Consider the following 24,914-nt stretch of genomic DNA (forward strand, 5'->3'; position numbering starts at 1 on the left):
TGACGGATTCAAATGCACCGCACTGTTTTTAATCTGAATCGTTAAATATTCATACAATTAAGATACCTACTTACGCTTGTTATTCCTTGTAAAGGAGCATAAACCACCTACCAGCATTCTATATCCAACTCTATCCTCCACAATCCTTTTCATATCTGCTCCCATTTCCCGACACCATCTGTTCAGTGGTCTTCCACCTTTCCATTTCCATTCAGGATTCCAAGTCGGCACTTGCTTCGTAAAGCAGTTTGATGATTTCTTCAATGTGTATCCTATCCAATTCCAACGTCTTCTCCTAATTCCCTCTTCAACTGGAAGTTGGTTTGCTCTCTCCCACAGTAGACTGTTGTTCATTAGTTCGACGATGAACTTTTTTGTCTCAGATGATTTAGTAATTTCGATTGTTTTTTTTTCCAGAAAATCATCCAGACTATCCATTATAAAACAGGCTATTTCTATCATCAACAATCTATTAATTAAGTACTTTATTCATTTAGTTTTTAAATTACTAAACCCTAGATATTAAACTATAAACAGTCGTTGATATTTTTGGGTAAAAGTGCCCCCAAATGTCCTGGTACGGTCGAGAGTGGGGAGAGTCCGCTCTTCCTCTCGAAATACTCTCACATGGTCACGCGTATATAGCCTCTGCCAGGCAAGTCCTACTCATTGCCTTCTCGTGGCGGGGGTGTTGTTTACGAAATTGAGAGGACGAAAAGAGAATATCCGGCGTTTTAACCGGGTTAAAGGAAAGGAAGAGTCCACCTAGGAGAGTTGGAAAACCCTGATTTCAAATCAATGGTGCACATGGGCTCCAGGATCCTGAAGGAAAAAATGGCGTATGAACCTATTTTTGGTCACGGGCTACCATGGGACTGCATTTCCTTACGATGCTCCACTGCCTTGAGGATCAGACCTTTATGTCGAAGGCTCCGGGTGTGGCCTCCCAAGGAAACCACCTAATTCGGTTTGGGCACCCGCTCAGTATCACTGCCCTCACACATATCAAATGAGATTTGTATGGTGCATATTTATTCGGTGCCCCTTTGTACCAATATCTATGTGTTAAAATAAATAAATAAATTGGGTAAAAGTATATTATACTAGGAGCAAATCGAAGTTTAGAGAAAAAAAGCTACTTTTGAGTTATTTACCCAAAATTCAATAACGAATAGGTTTTATCTTATTTAGGGATAACTATCTCTTTTATCAGCGTTCAGTAACTGTGAGACACCCAACAATTTCCAATATTCTCTTGTTTATTCATTGTATTAATGCTTGATTTAAGAGTGTAACTCTCATGAAGTGACTTCGTTTAATTGATTTAATGCTATCTACGTTTGTTCTTTTTAAGCACACCACTGTATCACATTTCAATTTCCCTGAAAAAAAGGAAATACGGTGGAAATTAGAGCTCTAAAAGCAAACTCCTTACTGAAAATTATACTCTTATATTCACTACTCATTCAACAAATAAACAGAAAAGTGCTAAATATTACACATATATTGAACATTTAGAGATAGATGAGCTAGAAATTCATGGTTACACACTCTCACTTCATCTTTCATCATACAAAATACGATATAGATCTAACTATGCATAGTTACTTGTTAGCGTTTTTTAACGAGTTAGTTTTGTACGGGATGAGGTCGTTAACTTCATGCCCGACCTTCCTCCTTTATCCAGGCTTGGGACCGGCAGTAGCCCCAGAGGGGCTCCAGGCGGAGTTAACTATGCACAGTGCTTACGGTATTTAAAAGTTAAGAAAATCCTTTTTTGCTATCGTACAATGAAAGTAATAATGTTTAACATATCTAATGCATGTATTTCTAAACATAACTTCTTCATAATACATGAGTCAATCAGTGTTTGCTTCAGTTTACTCTGTCTAAAACAAACTTTCAAAGGGACAGTTTTATCGATGGTTCATTGGCTAACAAACAGGTAAGCAGATGAAGTAGGAGTGTAAAAATGGATAATGATTTTTACATGTTATTACTTCAAATCGATAGGATAGCAACGAAATTTCGCCTACACTTTTATTTCTTCAACTCTTCAGAGAATTATTGAGAATACACACAACTTTTTGGACAATAATGAATTCTGTAAAACTATTTATGACTATAAGAAAAGATTCAGAAAGAAATTATTATTGTGAATGAACATCATGAACAGATTATTAAGTTTACATAACGGTATATCAAGATTGAAAAAAAATGATAATAAGTCATGAAAATCTGACACAATTACGAAAATCATCATTCTTAAAATGTTTTATTACATCCAATTATGAAATAATTCCGGCTTACATAGTTTGTCTGCTTATGAGCTGAAAACTGACTATTAACTCATGCAATCATTTCAAAAATCGCTGAAGCTTATCCCTATACTAGATTATTTTTACTACCGATTCAATATCACACAAATATCACAATGGGCTGAAAATAAAATCAATAATACTTTGAATAAATGTGATACTGAATTAAAACATGATCTTCTATATCATCCCGTCTTAAGAAAAGCACGATATATTTTTATACTTCCAAGTTCCCTCTCAAAGTACTGATATATGTATTACACCTGTTACTTCCAATGAAGCATAGGCCGCCGACCAGCATTCTCCAACCCATTCTTTCCTGGGCCTTCCTTTCTAGTTCTATACAATTATTGTCCATCCTTCTCATGTCTGTCTCCATTCCTCGGCGTAATGTGTTCTTTGGTCTTCCTCTTTTCCTTTGACCTTGAGGATTCCATGTGAGAGTTTGTCCTGTGACGCAGTTGGGTGCTATCCTCAATGTGTGTCCCATCCACTTCCAGTGCTTCTTACTGATTTCTTCCTCCACTGGGATCTGATTAGTTCTCTCCCACAGTAGGTTGTTGCTGATAGTGTCGTGCCAATGGGTCCGAAGTATTTTGCGTAGACAGCTGTTAATAAACACTCGTATCTTCTGGGTGATGGCGTTCGTAGTTCGCCAAGTTTCCGCCCCATACACTAGAACTGTCTTGACATTTGTATTGAAAATCCTGACCTTGGTGTTGGTTGACAGGCAGTTGTTTTTAGTTCCAGATGTTCTTCAATTGTAAATATGCTGCTCTTGCTTTGCCGATCCGCGCCTTCATATCTGCATCAGATTCACCGTGTTCATCAATGATGCTGCCCAGATTTGTAAAGGTTTCTCCATCCTCCAAATCTTCTTCATCAAGTGTGATTTGATTGGTGCATGTTGTGTTGTATCGGACAATTGTGCTTTTCCATTTATGTATGTTGAGACCTACTGTTGCTACAATGGTCGTCTTCTGCTGCATATTTTGTTGCGTGTGCGACAGAAGATCCAGACCATCTGTGAAGTCTAGACCGTCCAGTTGCATCCTAGCATCCTAGCATGAAAATCCTCAGAAGAACGCATCCACGAAACCTCACGTAAGGATTGAACTCAGGACTAATATTCTAGAGCGCAAACGTCTGATTTCAAGACGAGGTTGTTAATGCGAACCACTTAGAGACCAAATACTAGGACAAAATGGCCATCCAGTATATCCGGCTTTTCAGTGACGGTTTAATTTAGATGAATTCATGATTTTACTGAAAAAGGTAATCTGTTGAATAGACGGTAGCTGATCATGATTTTATTGGTCAATCTATTCGGAATTGACTTTGACCTCAATATTTGTATTAAACCTTACCTAATAGTTTTACATTAATCAAGTGAATAAAGACAAATTAGGAAACTATACTTTTGTTCATTAGGTATTCCTTACAAAGATGCATATATATATATATATATATATATAATATATATATATATATATATATATATATATATATATATATATATATATATATATATGGGATACAATCGATCTGTATAACACTTATGAACAATTATTGCATACTTTGTGAGAAAAGCTCAAATGTTTATGACAGAAAGCGATAAAGTCATTTATAGCTCTTTTATAAGAGTTTCGCTTTAGCATTGTTTTAAATAAATAAATCTAAAAATGGTTAATTTTATCCGGTATTAAGCAGTATATAAATTACTTAAGTTGTACTGGCTGAATTTTTTAGCAGACGGTCGACAACTGTCCGCAAACATTTTCACTGTTCAATGAGTATATTGTATCCAACAGTTGAACTTCTTCTCCCTTTAATAATGATCAGTGATCTTTGCATAATAGTGTTATACTTTTAGAGATTATATTTCAAGTAATACGTCTTTCATGAGGGATGTTGGACTTCGCTACAGTGATATATATATTCATAGCCGATAGTAACGGATAACCTCAGACTCTTAAAATGAGTTTTTTAATGTAAGTTACACACCGACATGCACCTCCTACTAAATGAACAGGAAAATTTTTGTAAATGATGGATACAATGTGTCTATTGGATACTAAAAATTTTACGAATAGCCACAGCCTGATCGATAAACAAAAGGTATTATAGATTTTTTTAATGTCTAGTGATATAAAGATCCCACTTCGTAATAGATTGCATATAACAGTATCATATTGAAGTGTTTAATGGGAATACGAAGTGTTATGACCATTTTATCAGTTATCATTTTTTTCCTCTTTAATGAATTCATCTTTATTAAAGAAGTGAATTCAAGCATTTTTGACTAACTACTACTAGTAGTTTGATTTAACTGACTTAGAAAGACTTAAAGATAAAATACTTTCATCTCAAAACTCTTAGAAAGTGAAAATTTTGAAAAATAAATCAGTTTTAAATAAATTTGGATAGTGTCAATTAGTGGAATTCACATTACGCGTTTTCACCAATTTAGGATTCGTCAGCTGGATGTGCCTGAACCCCAGTGTTAATATTAACATTGAGACTTCTGTTCAATAGCTTTCACTTTAAATATCAATATACTATTCAGTAATCTATAGAGTTCAAATATACATTAATTCATTTAACTGATATGAAGATTTATAATTTCTTGTTACTGATATTCAAGACTGAATTTGATTAGTCTTTGTTGTTATATGTGTAGACTTGGTTCAATTGTCTGGATGCCATTTGTATTATTTAGTTGTTTATTCGTATCCCTACTTAATATCTATTTTACCAATTCGATATATTAGCAAAGAAAACTTATCGAGCCCCATATGACCATCGTTTAGTTTAACTTCAGTATAAGCGTTTCTTAAAATTTCTCATAAATATTTTACAACTATATTTACCGTAAATGATAAAATTTTGTAACAAATAATTTTACTAGTTTTGTATTTGAATTCATGAGTCAAGTAAAGCTAGTTCACCATGGATAACCTTGAAGCACCGGACGGCCGTTTCGTCCTAGTATTGGACTCCTCAGCAGTGCGCATCCACGATCCGGCCCCCCTCGAGATCCAAACCGATGACCTATCAGTCTCGCGTGCGATCACTTAATTATTAGACCACTGAGCTGGCCGGCATCCAACGGTGTTAATGTCTAACTTCAACCAATCCACGAAATTGCACCATCGTCCACTATTTTCATCAAGGAGTTACTATCTCACAGACCCGGTTGAACTCTGCCGGTCACGGCTTCTCAGTAGAACTCCGAGAAATATCTCTTGGAGACCATCAGCAGTGAGTATATGATGGTTATAATCAGAGAGGGGTTTTTCGATATTATAGCACTCTAATAGTTGAATTCATGAGTCAGTTGAAGCAAGACCACCATGGAAAACCCCAATATTAACATATACAAACTTTTTATAGTTCATGATACTGACAATTAAGAATTTACTAGTTGATTTTCTACAGTCACTTTCAGAGTAGCACATCAGTTATCATTTCCTGAAAATAGCCAGTATATTTTTCAAAATATCACAATTTAATAATTTAGATAGTTCCAAAAATCCTAATAGAACTATTTCTCTTAAATAAAATAGTATGGAGAAAAATGAACTATTGTTGAGTAGGAGAAAAATCTCAACTTATTTCTTAGTTTGTATTCAGTAACTGTAATGGAGAGTCAATTGAAAGTGGCAAAAGGTCAAACGATTGCAATCAGAAGTGACCTTAAGGTTAAGGGCACTCTGTTGAGGTCAGTGGGTCAATTTTTTAAGGATAGAGTGGTATGTATATGAATGAGTATTTATGCAATTCACTCGGTAGCCCAATAGAATTTCTTACTCTCACTTGTGTTCTTGCTCAAGTAGTCAGTTGGGAGATTATCACATGGCGTACCGTGTATCACTATCACATTTCGGCCACTGAAAGTCAAAACAGTAACTTACATACTTACAACTGTTATCCTTCGTAAAGGAGTATAAACCACCTACCAGCATTCTGCATCCAACTCTGTCCTCCACGATCCTTTTCATATCTGCCCCCATTTCCCGACATCGTCTCTTCACTGGTCTTCCACCTTTCCATTTCCATTCAGGATTCCAAGTCGGCACTTGCTACATGATGCACTTTGATGATTTCCTCAATGTGTATCCTATCCAATTCCAACGTCTTCTCCTAATTCCCTCTTCAACTGGAAGTTGGTTTGCTCTCTCTCACAGTAGACTGTTGTTCATGGTATCCGGTCAACGGACATTGAGTATGTTGCGTAGTTAATTGTTTATAAATACTTGTACTTGTTTGGTGATGATGATGGTTGTGGTAGTTCTCCGAGTTTCTACTCCATACAATAGAACTGTGTTGACGTTCGTATTGAAGATTGTGATATGGATGTTGTTTGACAGACAGTTATTTTGAGTTGAATATGATTTTCAACTATATGAATGTTGTCCTTGCTTTACCATTCCTCACCTTTACATCTGCATTAGATCCTTCATGTTGATCGATGATGCTGTTCATATACGTGAACGCTTCGATTAGTTGCAGAGTTTCTCCATCAACTGTGATACTGTTGGTGTTGTGTGTATTGTATTTGATGATCTTTGTTTTTTCCTTGTATGTGTTGAGTCCTATTGATGCAGAGACTGCTGCTACACTAATCGTCTTGTCTGTATCCTGGCCTCACTTGAATCTTTCATCCATCTCAGTAGCATTCTTTTGGAAACTTTTCCTAGTACCAATAATACTGTTATGCCTTTATAGTTCTCACTTTTGCTCAGATCACCTTTCTTCGGTATCTTGATGAGATATCGTCCATTCCAGTCTGCTGACGGCACTTGTTCATCCTCCCAAATCCTCCTGAATAGAACGTGGGGCGTGTTTACAGATACGTATATTTCTGACTTCCGTGCTTCAGCTGGTATATTGCCAGGTTCTGCTGCTTTCTCACACTTGATTTATCTGATAGCCATGATGATTTATTCGATCGTAAGTGGAATGATATCTATAGGAAGGTCTTTTTGTGCTGCTTCGATGTGCTGTGGGTTTAGTGGAGCTGGCCTATCTAAGAGTTTCTCAAAGTGTTCCACCCATCTGTTCCTCTGTTTTTGAATCTCAGGGGTTGACAAGCCTTCTTTGTCCTTGGCTGATCTCTCTGGTTTATAACACTTTCCTGCTAGTTTCTTCGTTGTGTTATATAGTTGTTCCATATTCCCTTCTCGTGAAACTTCCCACTCTCGTTGCTAGGTTTTCCACATATTTCTGTTTGTTATTTCTAATTCTCCTCCTCACTTTCTTGATTGCTTCAATGTATTCAGCTTGTATCTCAACTTTCTCTGTTCTTGATTGGCTGTTACTAATTGCTGTCTTGTCCCAACTTTCTTGAATTTTGTCCAGGATTTCGATAGTGATCCATTCCTTATGATGATGCTTGTTGCAGACCAGGACCTCTTGACGCGTTGAAATTAGTACTTCTTTAATCACTTCCAAGTATTGTCATTATTTAAATCTAATTTTATTTGTAAATCAAAATTTCCGATGTATATAATTCACCTTTAAAAAAATAATATCCTATCGATCTATTTGTTCATTCAAGATAGCCTATATAAACCTCAATATCATAAAGTTGAACTTTCAGAATGTTCACTAAGTAGCATCTTTTTAATGTTTGAACACTGATTTTCGAATAAAGAAAAGGCATTAAACTTAGATGGTATCTTCTGGGAAATCACTTCAAAATTATCATCACTACTCCATTGTCACTTCATTCTTGATTTATTGAAGTTACTTACAGAAAAATATATCCTATTCAAACTTCAACGATACGTTAATTATTAATCATGGATTGATCACGTTTACAAAATAGCGTTGTCTAGATCCTCTCGTAATAGAAATCTGAGATGAATTTGTAAGTCGAATCTGTACAACAGAAGAATGGCATTGAAAGTTGATTGTATATGATCTCACAAATGTATATTTATTTATGTAGTTGGAAATCGTAGATCTGTTATCTGATATCACATTTTACGTTACAATCATGAAAGTCAATAGAGTTTATCTTTTTACATATGTTGAAGTGTTTACTGAGTTTTCTCTAATATAGATGAAAAAATAGTAGTTGAAATCATGAGTCAACTGAAGCTAGATGACCATGGATAACCTGGAAGCACCGGACGGCCGTTTCGTCCCTCAGCAGTGTGCATCCACGATCCCGCCTAGCGAGATTCCAACTCAGGACCTATCAGTCTCGCGCGCAAGCGCTTAATTATTACACCACTGAGCTGGCCGGCATCCGACAGTGTTATTATCTAACTTTAACCAATCCACAAACTTGCGCCACCGTACACCATTGTCTTCAGCGAGTTGATATCTGACAACAGACCTGGTTGAACTCCACCGGTAATGGCCGTCCAGTGCTTCCAGGTTTTCCATGGTGGTCTAGCTTCAATTGACTCATGATTACGTCTAGTGAAATTTCTAAAAATCTCCACAAAACCCCCTCTGAAAGAAATAGTGTTTTTTTCTTCTTAGGGAATGGATGACATTGTGAATAACTCATATGTATCGTGTTCACAATCTCAATGCATATACAATTATTTATTGACCATTAATTCATCTGTATTCACCTTGTGTTATTTGACCTTACTTACACTATTTTAGAATGTTTTCATCAAAACTGTCAAAATGTTCAAATTCTTGCAAATTTGTACTTTCCTAAGGTTTTAATTGGTAAGATGAATGAAGGGAGTTATTTATACAGACTGTTTACTTTGAAGGTAATTATATTTTACGAACTAATATCCATCAAAGATCTATAACAAACCAGATATAGTCAATAAAATCAAATGATGATTGCCCTATATTACGGATTAACTAAATTTACAAAAGGAGGCCACTGGATTTTAATTTAGTGATCTAAGGATACGCTTAATTCCACAAGTCTTAAAACCAAGGGTTTGATCCCCAAAAATAACTTCTTTTAGGGCTAACTACTGAGAATAATTTAATTCATTACAGTAATTATGCTTTTCAAAACGAACCGCGCTGAAATTTTACTTTTTTTCTGAGCACCTCATCATTAGCATGATTACAGGCTCTGTGTTATAACACTGGGCACACAAAAGAAGTCATACTACTACTACGACTACGACTACTACTACTACTACCGCTATTACTATTGTATCTTCATCCATACAACAGTAGTTATAGCTCAAAATATACTTCATGAAATTGTACACATTTATCAAACTGTATCAGTTGTCTAGAATTTCAACAGTTCTAGTTTCTTCTGTCAATGTTTACGAATTAACCATCATAATTTTGTGCAAAGTCAAGTGATAGATTTCATGGTATTTTTCGAAAAGATTTGTTTTATGTTTTACATAACTAAATTTACATTTCAATAGTTGAAATCATGAGTCAATTGAAGCTAGACCACCATGCAAAACCTGGAAGCACTGGGTTTGAATCTAGCGAGGCGAGGTCGTGGATGTGCACTGGTGAAGAGTCCCATACTAGGACGAAACGGCCGTCCAGTGCTTCCAGGTTTTTCATGGTGGTCTAGCTTCAATTGACTCATGATTTCATTTATTGAAATTTCCATAAATCTCCACAAAACCCCTTCTGATAAATTTCTATTTGTAGATCTTTTATGGTGAAACTATAGTCAGAATACTACGTTATAACAAATAATAAGGCTAGAAATATATAAATATTTTGAGTGATTTCTTACTTAACTAATCAGAAGTTTTAAAAAATGTTCATAATTTGAAAACTGATAACCTTGAAAATGTCGATTATCGAATGAAAATTGTACTTTTACATTTGAAAATAATAATGTTAAAATTTGACCTAACTTATTTTGAATGAAAAGCGGTAAGACTATGATTTATAGACCTCCTTTGAGCAATGCGGAAATGACCTTAAGAATGGACGCCTACTGCTTAGAACTAAATGAGGTTTATAAACCATTTAGAATTATGATTTACAGTTGATGATTAGAGTTAAAAATTAGATTTAGGGTTTTCATTACGAGTTGGCATCAGCTATAATGTTGAAACGCTATTTAGCCAAATGTATGAATGAATTCCGCGCCAAAATTTAAAGCACGTTATCTTATATCTGATTGGTTCATCCATAAATCATGGTCTCGCGTATTTCCAAATTATATTCAGTTACCTTTCAACATTATATTGATGTGAAATCGAAAAAAAACAGAATAGAATTGTGGTTTACGTGTGATTAGATATAGAATTGTATTTTTCCAAAAAGAAAGCTTCCATTTAGATTATGTTTCATGTTTTCAATATTTAATCGGTGTGTTCAGTTCAGCACTTTCGAACATGTTAGATAGATCTTGCATATCAGAGAGTTATTTTCAGTACAGATTTCATTTAAAGCCTTGAATTTCAAATATATATATATATATATATATATATATATATATATATATATATATATATATTGTTTTCAATCTTAGATGTTGGGTTGCATTACATCGGCATGTTCTTAGTGGGTAGTTGTGAATGATACCAAACTTTCAAGACGATATATTTAAGAAAACGACACTTCAACATCCAGCACTCATCCACTAAATGATGAATAAAATGACCAAAAATATTAGACATAATGCATAACTTAAATAGTTAATGAGTGACGAATAACTGCAACTTAAGTTATATGGTTTATTCTGGTTAGCATTTTTTTGCAAGTTTGTTTTTTACGGAATTGGATTGCCGACCTCATGCCCAACCCTCCTTCTCTACACGGGCTTGGGACTGACAGCAACCTTAGAAGAGCTACAGGCGTAGGGAAACGGAAAAGAGGAAGATGAAAGAACACACTGAGTCGGGAATTTGAAGCAGACATTAATAGGATGATTAGTAACTAGAAATGACTGAAAAGAACTGCTCAGGACACAGTTGAATGGAGAATGCTGGTGGGCGTCCAATGCTCCCCCACGAGGGATAACAAACGTAAGTAAGTAAGTTGTGTGATAGCAGAGCAAGATTTCGATGAAATTGTAGTAGCTGTTATGTGTAGACAAAATAATTTCAAATGTAAAATATAAAAATGCATGATTTTAAATTTGGTAAAAACTACTTCTGCAAAGATTCCATATTATCTCCTTATTTCATAATGGAAAATTAATAAATTAAAATTATTAGTATAGGGATTTGCGGAGGTAGTAATATTTTTACAGTTGGAATCACGAGTCAATCTAAGTTAAACCACCGCTAAAAACCTGGGAACACTGGATGAAATGGTGGATGCACACTGCCGAAGATTCCCATACTCGGAAGAAACGACCGTCCAGGGCTTCCAGGTTCTCAGTGGTGATCTATCTTGGATCGACTCGTGATTTAAACTTTGAAAATGAAAATGAATTAGAAATGCAAGTATGAAATATAATTATGCGCATCTCATTTTCATAATGTTAAATTTCCGATTCCCCACTGAACATATTACACGTAAGTCAAATGTTTTTCTCTCTGCTTAGCCGTGATGTGTTGATTTATGATTTGGTCATATGTAGATCACTTTATTTGTCTTGAAAGATAATAAAATCTCACCATATATAAAATCCTTATCATATCACCTTTGAAAAGATAGGTTTTCTGTGTGCCTATCAAAGTTTTGGCATACCAGACCTTGTAGTAGTTAGCGTCTGTAAAAGAGGATCAGTAAAAATAGAAGAAAATACTGAGTGTCTGGAATTTAACCATACACGTTTTTTAGGCAATGTTTGCGTATAGGACAACCACCTAGTAAAAAATAAGGTGATAGAATATACAATATCTGACTGACTAGATTAGTTCATTATTAAAACAGTAATAAGTCATCATCGATTAATGTAATTAGGACTTGTATTTTTTCCCTACAGCTTCTACATATTCAAATGTCTTAAGTTAGTCATAATAAGCTTAATTTGAAAGGAAACTAAAGTTGACCGAATGAATGCACGAAATTAGTTGATGAAAGTTATTAACTCTTAGACTGAGATGGTATCACTTGTCGACATTCTATTATGAAGATGATATCTTTTGTTAATCATCGACCAATTTCACAATATTCCATAATATTTCCTACCTGTTATTTTACTGTTGACTGTAAACATTTTTACTTCATTTTAATGATATCAATTTAAATAAAAACCCTAATTTAATATTCACTTATTGTTGTTTTACTTGTATTTTTCCATTGTTATTTAGGACTGCAATTGATCAGTCTCTTATTGGCAAATGTACATCCTGTGTGGATTGCCTCGATGTTAGCTTAAGTCACAAGCTTTTTAAGCAGAGAGACTGATCAATTGCAGTCCTAAATAACAATTGGAAGATACAAGTAAAACAATATCAAATGAATTTAAACTTCACCCCATTGCACAAGCAGGTGGCTACCAGGACTCAGTAGCTAAGTAGATAACGCGATGGTGTTTAAAGCGAACGGTAGTGGGTTCGAGTACCGGAGTAAACATCAACTCGGGTGCAGGTACATCCAGCTGATGAGTCCCAAATATGGTGAAACGCGCGTCCTGGATTCCACTGCTAGCCACTATCCATGTTTGCTTAACTTAGTACTTTATACTTGATAGTAATAGAAAATCATTTATGATTTCAATGTTCTATCGTCACAATATTTTATTTTGTATTAGTTGACTAATTAATATAGAAATAATTATCAGATCATTAATAACTTTTGCAATTGAGGGATTATTTACTGATGATAAAACGAACTGAAGTGAATAGATCAGGTAATTAGATGTTATCAGCAAGAAGCTGTAAATCTGATTTAAATGCTATACTCCTTCAATAATTTTGAACTCAGCAACTTACTAGATAACGTATTTAGGTGGTTTGGAATGATAGATACTTGGTTTGAATATCACTGTAGACATCAATACAAGGATTCAAGTACATTTGTTCGATAAGACGGAAAGTACATCTTAAACTTGTTTGAAAGGTTATGAATCTAATTTTCATGATATTTATCAAATCATAGGAATTTCTTCCTACGTTTTTTTTTACATTGAAGTATTCATTTTACACAAAACACACATATCCAAATCAATAAGGTGTGCAAATACGATTTTTTTTCTAGCACCTAAACAGGATTGAATACACCAGTGACCTCCAGTTTCTTCAAGATTACAAGTACACTTTACTAACAAATATCAAATACCACGATACTTGTATCCATAATTACCTACCACCACCAATTATCACCTCACATCACAACGTAGTACGCGTGATATCTAGTTACCTTGACTCGTGAACTCGATCGATAGGATTCGATTAGCACTAAAATAAACAGGAAATTATGACACTGATAACAGCTTAGTGATTAATCCATTTTCAATTTCATACATAGATATCATGTTTGATATAAACTTTAAGGTAATCCATGTCTACTTTATACTATATCTAATTATTATATAACACATACAAATGTCATTAATAATTTGATCAATATAAAAACATAAACGTGATGATGAGAATATAAAGCAAATTACTTCTAAATGAATAAAATAGATTCACTATATATATAAATGAATATATTAGTCGGTTCATTGAAACAAAAAGTGATGAAGTAGTGATGATGTAATCGGAAAAATGCAAAAATAAAAAAAAACAGTTTTCTGTGTGTGTGTGTGTGTCATTTTATTATTTCGGAAATGAATGAACATGTGAAAATTACATGGAGATGGTATATACGTGGTGAATTACAGAAGAAGAAAAGAATTAATTACATTACTAATTATATCCATGAATAATGTATGTCTATCAATCGATTCATTATCATTTTATAAGTTACAATTAATATCAATATGAAGTTAATTGAAACAAAGAATTTCTATGAATCATATCAGTTTATTAACTTATTTATTATGAAATAATGAACAATAAAATTTCAGAATATATACATATATCTGCTCACTAGTGACTGACTTCAAGAGATACTCTTGGAGTTCTAGTGGGAAGCCGTTACCAGTGGAGTTCAACCAGGTCTGTTGTGAGATATCGGCTCACTGAAGACAATGGTATATGGTGGCGCAACTTCGTGGATTGGTTAAAGTTAGACATTAACACCGTTGGATGCCAGCTCAGTGGTCTAATGGTCAAGTGCTCGCATGCGAAGCCAGTAGGTCCTGGGTTCGAGCCCCGCGTGGTGCGGGATCGTGGGTGCGCATTGCTGAGGAGTCCCATACTAGGACGAAATGGCCGTCCAGTGCTCCCAGGTTTTCAATGGTGGTCTAGCTTCAACTGACTCATGATTTCAATCTGTGAAATTTCTAAAATCTCCACAAACTCCTTCTGAAAACAAATTACTAAAAATCTCCAAAACCTTCCCCATTCTGATAATAATAATCATCATCTGTTCACTAGTGAGTAGTTCCAAGATGGAATTATTGATGTTCTAATGAGAAGCTGTGACTAGTGAAGTTCAATCAGATCTGTTTTGTAAGATATTAACTCACTGAAGACAATAGTGGATGTGTCGTTCAATTTCGCGGATTGGTTAAAGTTAAACATTAACACCGTCAGATACTGGCTTAGTAGTGTAGAGGTTAATCATCCATTCGTGAGACCGACAGGTCTTGGGTTCGAATCCTGCTGACGGGGTCGGGGATGCGCACTGCTGAGGAGTTCCATACTAGGACAAAAAGGGCCGTCCAGTGCTTCCAGGTTTTCCATGATGATCTAGCTTTAATAAACTTGAATTGAACTATTAAATGACTATAAATAATTAACATATATAATCATATGCTCTTTTATTGCATAAGACGGTCAAATATTAATAACAATAATTCATAAAATATATTTTTAATGTAAAAGGTCAACTCAACCTAAATTCAATGAATATTTAACGGTATTTTTACATAACCAAAAATAAAGATTTTTATTGTTTGAATTCATGAGTCGATTAAAGCTAGACCACCATGGAAAACCTGGAAGCACTGGACGGCCCTTTCGTCCTAGTATGGGACTCCTCAGCAGTGCGCATCTACGACCCTACTGACGTGATTCAAACCCAAGATTTTCGGTCTCGTGAACGAGCGCTTAACCTTTAGACCACTGAGCTGACATTTAACAGTGTCAACGTCTAACTTCAACCAATCTACGAAATATTTGATTTGTAAGTCTGATAATTCGACAAATGATTTTAAAAAAGTAGAATTTAACCTTTAACTGTTACACCTATATTTCTTATTGAATATCTTTCTCAGAAATGAGAATTATTTTATTTTAGATACATTTACATCAGGAAGTGATATCATATATTCAGTTAAGAGATGTTCTAGTTGTTGGTGTTTCATTCAGACATTAAATGACAAACTTAAAATTTAATGTTAGTGTTCTATAACTTCTTTTATTAATCAATTCCACGTACATCAACTTCAATAACAAAAAACGACCTAATCGAGCAACAAAGTTCATTCTGAAATCAATAAATTGAATAATATATGACCTAACACTTGAATTTCATGACATTCTTGCGTAGAATAAACAAACAAACAACTGTAAAAGCTGTTATGTACAATTTCAAATTTCTTTCATGGTGAAAACAAAAAAAGACTGACCAACGTCAAGACTCTAAACAGTCTTGATGTTTTATATGCAAATATAGATAGTGACTAACAGTGGAGTTCAAGATGTGCGTTTTGTCCCATTTGGGACTCGTCAGTTGGATGTACTTGCATCTCGAAGTTGACTTTCACTCTGAGACTCGAACCTAGAACTGTTCGCTTTAAACGCCATCGTGTTATCTACGTAGCTATTGAGTCCTGACAGCCACCTACCTGATGTTTTATTGATGAGAAAAATATATGATATATATATATATATATATATATATATATATATATGTCACGTCACCTAGTAGATGTCTATTGGAATTGAACTGTGGTTATAACACAGACAAACAAAATTACATAGTATCTTGGTAAAAAATGAAAACCATACATTAATTCCGTTTCTGTTTCCGTCAAATTTACCTTAATAGCCTTCTTCTGCTAAGGTTTTCCATATTCGATTAGTGTTACATACTACTTATGTCTATCGACATGAGTAGCATACACCACATAGTCATTACAACTTCATATCTATCTCTTTTATGAAAATAGATCAATACAATCTAGTTTTTTACACTGAAACATAAAAATTACGTCCCGATTCTGAAAAAAAAACACTTCGTCCAACGTCATATTAAGTGAAGTAGTTAAAAGTAGACATTTTAAAAATTCTTTACCTAAACGGAATGAACTGTTTTTGATACATTATTGTAGATATATTACTAGAAATAAAATTGAATGACGCAATATTAGCACGATATGTTGTCTGTTAGCAGTAAAGAAATATGTAGTTGTCTAAACAGAGTAAATTAATGTAATTAGGATTTTTATTAACTGGTTGTTGATATTCAGAACCGAATTTTTATCAGTCTTTGTTGATGTGTACATTTAGTATAGCTTGCATTGATACAGCCATTTTTTCATATATTTTTATAGAATGGATAGGTTATGGATCAGTAACTAAGTGGATGTTGTATTAGACTTTGAATTGAAAGGTAACGGGTTCGAATCCCGATGTGGATATTGAAACTAAGAACCAGATACATTCATCCGATTAGTTCCAAATGGGATAAAATCAACGATATGGATCCCACCAACATCTCTTTTAAAGTAAATTAATGTCCTTTAAGAATATAGTATAGTAGATATTTTCATTGACCACGTTGCAAAGCTTACAGCTTATGGGAATTTTTTTATTGTGTCCCAAGTTAATTGTATATATTGTTAATATTTGTCATATCTTATCACCATTGCACAATATTCAGTAGAAGGACACTGCCCAGTTTATAATTCTTTTAAGCACAACTACTTTTTAACTGTATAATCCCCTACTGAAATTTTTATTTCTCCAATATATTAGTTGTTTTTAATATAATTTCTGCAATCTGGATTTTAAATAGTGTCAAATAAAACAAATTTTTCAAAAAAGGAGGTTGATGTAAACTAAAATCACTGATAGTTATATCATTAATAGGTCGGTTTTTATGTTGTGATAACTGCTCTTACTGTTATGCGAGCGTAACAAACGGAGTTTTCATATACCTTTATTTAAACTAAACTATAGTAGTTACTTAAATGATTTTCAGTAGTTGAAACAATATGAATAAGTAACGTTTCAAGTTATAAGTTGCTTTATTAATCATCTGATTCATAATTTAAAATCTGGAGTAGCTTCATTAAGGTTAACGTATTATGTACAAGCCGTTAAAAGATGTTGTTGACTGAAAGTTTACTTGTAGAATCATATACATATCTTTCTGGTATTCAAGATAACACATTAATAGTAGAAATAACATATTTGTAAGGCTCCAAATATTGGAAAATTAAATTCCTGAAATTTCGTGAGGTAGTGTAAGCCGATTCTTTAGAAAACAAATATGACAGTTTCATATATGTAATATGGAATTTTAAGGTTAACAGTATTTGTATGTCTCAATGAAATCAGGGAACTATGTTATTTGAACCACGATTGAAATCCTGAAAGCACTGGGTGGCCGTTTGGTTCTACTCTTGGCCTCCTCAGGAGTGCGAATTCACAGCGCGTCAATCAGGAGTCGAACTCGGTGCCTGATGGCTCGTATGCAAATACTTAACCTCTATACCATCGAGCAAACATTCAGAGGTGTTAATGTATAACCAAAGTCAATCCATGATGCTGGGCGACCATCTTTCATTATGTTTGGTAGGTAAATGCTTCGGAAAATAACGGCATTGTATGCCGGCTCAATGGCCAAAAGACTAAGAGTTTGCGTGCATAACCAAGTGTAGAATAATATGAATTGAACCTAATATATTTGATTTTCATATAGATAATTCCCTTTATTATCTTAAAGAGAACAAGAACAAAGATTGGTGCAGAATAATATGAATTCATTTTATTTCGTTAGATTCTCATCAGCTGCTTACAACCTAAAATATTTGAAAATCAACGTTATTACAGATATTGACATACTTACACATAAGAGGGTGATTAAAGATGAATATATGTATTATGATGTAGCAAAGATTTCAATAGAGTTAATACGTTTATAAAAATTTTGTTTTGGATAAATAAAGTTTTGGAGGGAAAGTTCCAGAACATTGAACTAGTGAGTAGAACTCATGGAGTTAACAAACATTAGATGATTGCGTAATGAACAAACTGAAAATAGATTGATGGTAATAAAGAAAAATATGAATTGAAATCAGTCAGTTATGAATTGAATAAAAATAACAATGATGTAATCAAACTTCTGATAGAGTTGAAATAACTAGTGACATAATAAATGAAAAGGGGGTTTAATGTTACCAGGACAATGAAAGATTTATTACTATCCCTTTTTGGATCTGGTCTTAGACGTTTGATTGCTATCGCTTCGGTAAATTTCGAAAGGTTGGAGTTTGATTGTTTGTTAATCAGCTTGAAGGACTTCAGTGTATCGACTTCATATTCTGTGTCAAGGAGATGTTTCGCGATGGCACTGCTGAATGTTTTTATCCCACTTGATCTTAAACTTTTCGAAATATGTTCTTTGAATCGGACGTAGGCTCTCCTTTCTGTTCTACTGATGTAACTACTTTGGCAGATACACGTAAATTTGTATAAAGAGTTGGTGGTCATATGAAAGGGATACCTATCAAACTTTGATTGTGTTAAAGAACATGTTGTTTTGGACAGGACAATCAGTTTAGGTGTAGGATAAGTTCTTTTCAATGCAGTTTTTAGTCTCATATTGATTGACTCTTTGACATCATCATGTTTAAATTTAAGTTGAATAAAAATAGGTTTTTGTTTGCTATAGTTTCTTTGGTCAGTATCTGTAATAACGTCGATTTTCAATTATTTTAGGTTGTAAGCAGCTGATGAGAATCTAACGGAATAAAGTGAATTCATATTATTCTGCACCAATCTTGTTCTCTTTAAGATAATAAGGGAAGTTATCTGTATGAAAATCACATGTATTAGGTTCGATTCCTGTGTGTAGGACTGTGAATAATCATCACCGAGGAGTCGCATACTAGAACGAAAATACCATCCAGTTCTTCCAGAATTTCAATAGTTGTCTAACTTGGATATGTTCGTAGTTTATAATTGATTTGTCAAAATTATTCAGTTAAAAAAACACAAATAATATAAGATACCAATAATTTAATAATTAAATTCATGAGTCAATTAAAGCCAGACCGTAATAGAAAATCTTCCAGCTTTTCCATGAACTCACAAATTCAACTAATAAATTCTTAGAATATTCAAACGGGTTTTGTAGAGATTTTTAGAAATTTCACTGGTTGAAATCATGAGTCGATTGAAGCTAGACCACCATGGGAAACCTGGAAGCACTAGACGGCCGTTTCGTCCCAGTATGGGACTCCTCAGCAATGCACATCCACGATCCCGCCCCCCCCGCGAGATCTCCACAAAACCTATTCTGATAATAATAATCACCTGCTCACTAGTGGCTGACTTCAAGAGGCATTTCCTGAAGTTCTAGTGAGAAGCCGTTACCAGTGGAGTTCAACCAGGTTTGTTGTGAGATAACAACTCACTGAAGACAATGGTGTACGGTGGCGCGATCTCGTGGATTGGTTGAAGTTAGACATTAACACCGTTGGATGCCGGCTCAGTGGTCTAGTTGGTTAAGCGCTTGGCGCGAGACTGGTAGGTCCTGGGTTCGAACCTCGCGAGGGGCAGGATCGTGGATGCGCACTGCTGAGGAGTCCCGTAGTACGACAAAGCGGCCGTTCAGCGTTTCCACGTTTTCCATGGTGGTCTAGCTTCAACTGACTCATGATTTCAACCAGTGATATTAGAATATTCATTAAAACCCCTCTCTGATTATGTCAATAATTATCTTAATAATCATCTATTCGTTTTTATGACTCATCTGAATTATAAACCAATCAGATTCCTAAAATTATTAACCAATCAGTAATAAGTGATAAATTCTTTTTTTTTCAAAAAAAAAAACAAAAAACAAAACTGTCACAAAAAAGCAACTTTCCACTTGGAAACTATTTAAATTTATTTTAATTCTCATAAGAAATATATCACTTGGATACTATTTAAAACAACAACCAAAAAATTATTTAATTAATCGGATTTATTTATTATTGAAATTCATCAAATTAAATAAAAATGATTAATACTACTACTAATACTACTATTACTAATACTACAACTACTACTACTACTACTAGTACTATAAATATAAATAATGAAAATCAAACATTACCTTATCAACTTGATCCATTATCAAATAATCAATTTTTATTAAATTTAACCAAACTATTTCATGTATCCAGTATACCATTAGCTATATTTATATTGATAACCATATGTATTCTATGTTTAACATTCATTATATTATTAATTTTATATATACGTACATTTATGCATAAAAAATATATACCAAAAGTATATAAAAAAAGAGAACAACCAATCTACATAGATGATATACCAGGTTTAATTAAATTTAATAATAATAATAATAATGATAATAATGAATTACGTAATTATGGTACAATAGAATATTCATTAAATTATAATTTAAATACAGAAGAATTGAAGATTTGCATTATCCAAGCAAATAATTTATTAGTAACTAATGAACAAGAACCATTAAATCCATATGCTACAATTTCATTAATTAAATATAAAAAGAATAATTCACAATTACAAATGATGAAACCAATTCAATTTATACATAAAAAATATTCTACTAATATTATATATAATTCGAATAAACCATGTTGGAATCAATCATTTTTATATAAATTATCAATAAATCAATTAAAATGTATTATTATTTTATTAGAAATCTTTCATTATAATAATCAATATATTGATCAATTTTTAGGTCATTTATTGATTCCATTAAATCAAATTAATCATAGTGAATATATTGGGAAATTTTATGAAAAAATTGATTGGTTATTAATGAATAATAGAATTTATCCAAATAATATTGGTGAAATCTGTATTGGTTTAGGTTATTATACAGATACATCACGTATAGATTTATGTATCTTTGAAATCAAAAATTTAATTTTAAATACTACTACTACTACTACTACTAATGATAATAATAATAAGAATAATAATAATAAGGGGAAATTAATTGATGCCCTAGCAACTGAATTAGATCTGATTATTTATATAAAATATAATAATCATTTATTACATAAATATAAAACAGAATCACGTAAAGAATTAATCAATCCATATTTTAATAAAAGAATATCATTTCAAATAAAAGAGAAATATATTAAACATTTATATATTATTATACAATTAAGACAAATTCATAAATGGTCTATTAAAAAAATTATTGGTGAACTATGTATTAGTTTAAATGCGCTACAAATAAAAAGTATGAAACATTTTAATGAAATGATTCAATTACCTAATCAATTACATGTGAAATGGCATCCAATTCATCCTATAACAACAACAAATAATAATAATAATAATGATCAATCAATTCTATTCGATTGGTTATGTTTTGATCCATTTTCTTCTTTTTTAAGTAAATAGGAATCAATGTATTTGTCAAAGTATAAATTAGATTATGAAATGAAATGTTGAATTGATTTAAGATCCATTCAATGAGATGTTCATCAATACGTTCTTCCTCTTCAATGCTTTTTTTGTTTGTTTTTTTGTTTTTTGTTTTCTAAACTTTGTACAGATTATTATTTAGTGTTATGTAATTGTGTAATGGAAAGAATTTTTTCTCTTTTTTCTGTTCTTTTTTGTTTGTTTTAGAAAATCTTAATAATCAATAATGATACTGTATTAATGGTTTTCTCTTTAATTTATTTATAAATCATAAAATGTAATGTTGATAATAAGCTTTTTTTCTTTCTTTTTTTCGTTTCTTTTTTGTTTTGATTAGTTCATGTTATTATTTTTTTTTGATGAAAATCCTTTTCTGATTATGTAATATCAGTATATACATTGATGAATTATATAATGTCGTTTTATCTATTGAGAATAGATTTCATTGGAACTGATCTATTGAAGGTGGACATTTTCAAGAATTATGAGTATATATAAAATATAATCTTACTTTGTAGCTAAGGTTTGATTTGATCATTTCAAATAAATTGAGCATTGAGTAGCTTGTTATAAATAAATAAGTATATTTGTAATATCCCAATGAGTAGGAAAATTAGATTTTCTGACGTTTCGTGACTTGGTGTAAGCCACTTCTTCAGAGAATAAATGACCAAAGTAAAATTAATCCCAAGTTTAAATAGTACAACGGAACAATAAGAATATTATGTTATCAATCAAGCTTAAAGATACATATAACTTAAAATCAAAATTATCGGAATTAATTATCGAGAAGAATGAAGTCATGGTAAGCTTTGATGTCGTTTCTTTATACACTAGCGTTCCTATTGATAAATGCTTAGAATTCATTAGTGGTTTGCTAGAGAATGACAATACCCTTTCTAACAGATGTCCTTCAAGCATCAGTCTAATCATGAGATCCTCAAAACCCTGCTTAAATTCGACTCTATTCACTTTTAACGGGGTGCTATACAAACAAACTAACGGTGTAGCGGTGGGATCCCCCGTGTCTACTATTGTAGCCAACCTTTTTATGACAAACATAGAATCAAATATTTTCACCAACGACAATAAACCACGAATTTGGCTTAGATATAGATGATACATTTGTTGTGATAAAAAAGACTCATCTAAGATCTTTTTTCAAAACGGATCAATACACTTTCATCTCACATCAAATTTACGGAAGAGAATGAAAATAAACATGGTGAGCTACCATTTTTAAATTGTTTAGTGAGAAGAAATCTAAATGGAATTCTATATCTATCCATCTACCGAAAGCCTGCACACTATGATCATTATATTGACTTCAATTCAGCACATCCTTTTAGTGCTAAGACCTCACTAACCCTAAATCTTTTTAGAAGAGCTAACAAAATCATCACATCAGAAGAGGACAAACAAAAAGAACAAAAGAATGTAATTAGTATCTTACAGGTTAATAATTTTGCTACGAAGATTATTAGAAGTTTATTAAAACTAGACGTTTCAGTGCGTAATAATAATAATAATGATTCGAATGAATTGCCATGGATTGATACCGCAGTTTTACCATACCGTTATGGTATAACAGAAAAACTCCAAAAACTCTTAAAACAACAAAGGATTAAAGTACATTACAAAACAACGAACACACTTCGAAATACTTTACTTTGCTTAAAAGGAAAAATCCCATTCATGTCAATAAAGAACTGCGTCTACAAATTAGGTTGTGTCGATTGTGATGCCTTCTATATTGAAGAGATATCTCGCGAAGTCTTAACTCGTGCCAAAGAACATATTAGGTACATAGAGAAATTCCGTAGAACTGGATAGACTTCAAATTAAGTCGGCAATAGCAGTTCACGACATTTTCAACAACCACCAAATCGATTTCAAAAATATCAAAAATTTACAAAAAGGCTTTTCCAATTACAAAGAAAGGAGAGTACTTGAAGCGTTCCATATAATGCTTAATCCTACTTCTGTCAAAAGAAAAGAAGGCCTTACTATACATCCAACTTCGAATATCTATCCTAGCCACCTAGTCTGATATTAATTACAATTCATACTATCATTTTACAAATTAAACTCTATCCTTTCTCACCATAAATGTCACACAATTTTCATCCTTACAGTGCACACACACACACACACACAAATCTACATACATGTCGCTTATGAATCACGTTGACCGAAATGACATGACATTGATTTATTCAGACCTGTTTTTGGATCGATTACATAATATTAGAGTTGTTCCGTTGTACTATTTAAACTTGGAGTTCTAGTGAAAGAATGTGACCAGTGGAGTCCAACTAGGTCTGTTGTGAGATATCAGCTCACTGAAGGCAATGGTGTACGGTGGCGCAATTTCGTGGATTTGTTGAAGTTAGACATTAACACCGTTGGATACAGGCCAACTCAGTGGTCCAATGGTTAGGCGCCTGGCGCGAGACTGATAGGTCCTGGGTTGAAATCCCGCGAGGCGGGTCGTGGATGCGCACTACTGAGGAGTCCCACAATAGGACGAAACGGCTGTCCAGTGCTTCCATGTTTTCCATGGTGGGTTAGCTTCAATAGATATATGTCATGTAATGATTCGTGCCTCGAATGCAAAACCAGTACAAAACTCTTCATTTTGATTTAACGGAAATATTAACTTTAAAAAATTAAGTATCAATAAAAGTATTCAATGTTGATAGTTTTAATAATAAATCTGCCTAGCTTAAGTATGATTTCTGAAATGAAAATATAAAGTCTTATTTGTAATTTACATTTACATATATTAATAGTACAAATAAAATAAAATCATCACTATCAGGAATGAAATAATGAAATATTTAATAGTTGAATTCATGAGTCGATTAAAGCTAGACCATCATGGAAAACCTGGAAGCACTGGATGGCCGTTTCGTCCTGTTGTAGGACGAATATTTCAAATTGTAAGCGAGAATTTACTGAGTTTTCAAATTAAATTTTAATGACAAACGAGTCTGTAACTAATCCAGTTATCCTTTATACG

At 33.1% G+C, this 24,914-nt stretch overlaps 1 protein-coding gene across 1 annotated transcript; it reads left to right on the top strand.

The window, feature by feature from the left end:
• The first annotated feature begins 20,379 nt into the window (after positions 1-20,379).
• Positions 20,380-22,409, top strand: MS3_00010575 (uncharacterized protein). Its single transcript, XM_051218950.1, has one exon. The coding sequence runs from the start codon at positions 20,471-20,473 to the stop codon at positions 21,866-21,868; it is 1,398 nt and encodes a 465-aa protein (XP_051068895.1). The 5' UTR covers positions 20,380-20,470; the 3' UTR covers positions 21,869-22,409.
• The last annotated feature ends 2,505 nt before the right edge of the window (positions 22,410-24,914 follow it).

The sequence above is a fragment of the Schistosoma haematobium genome, chromosome 3 (genome assembly GCF_000699445.3).
Source record: "Schistosoma haematobium chromosome 3, whole genome shotgun sequence".
NCBI lineage: Eukaryota > Metazoa > Platyhelminthes > Trematoda > Strigeidida > Schistosomatidae > Schistosoma > Schistosoma haematobium.

What these genes read in the sequence shown, in the direction of transcription:
- MS3_00010575 (XM_051218950.1), top strand. Translation starts at nt 20,471, where the DNA reads ATGATTAATACTACTACTAATACTACTATTACTAATACTACAACTACT.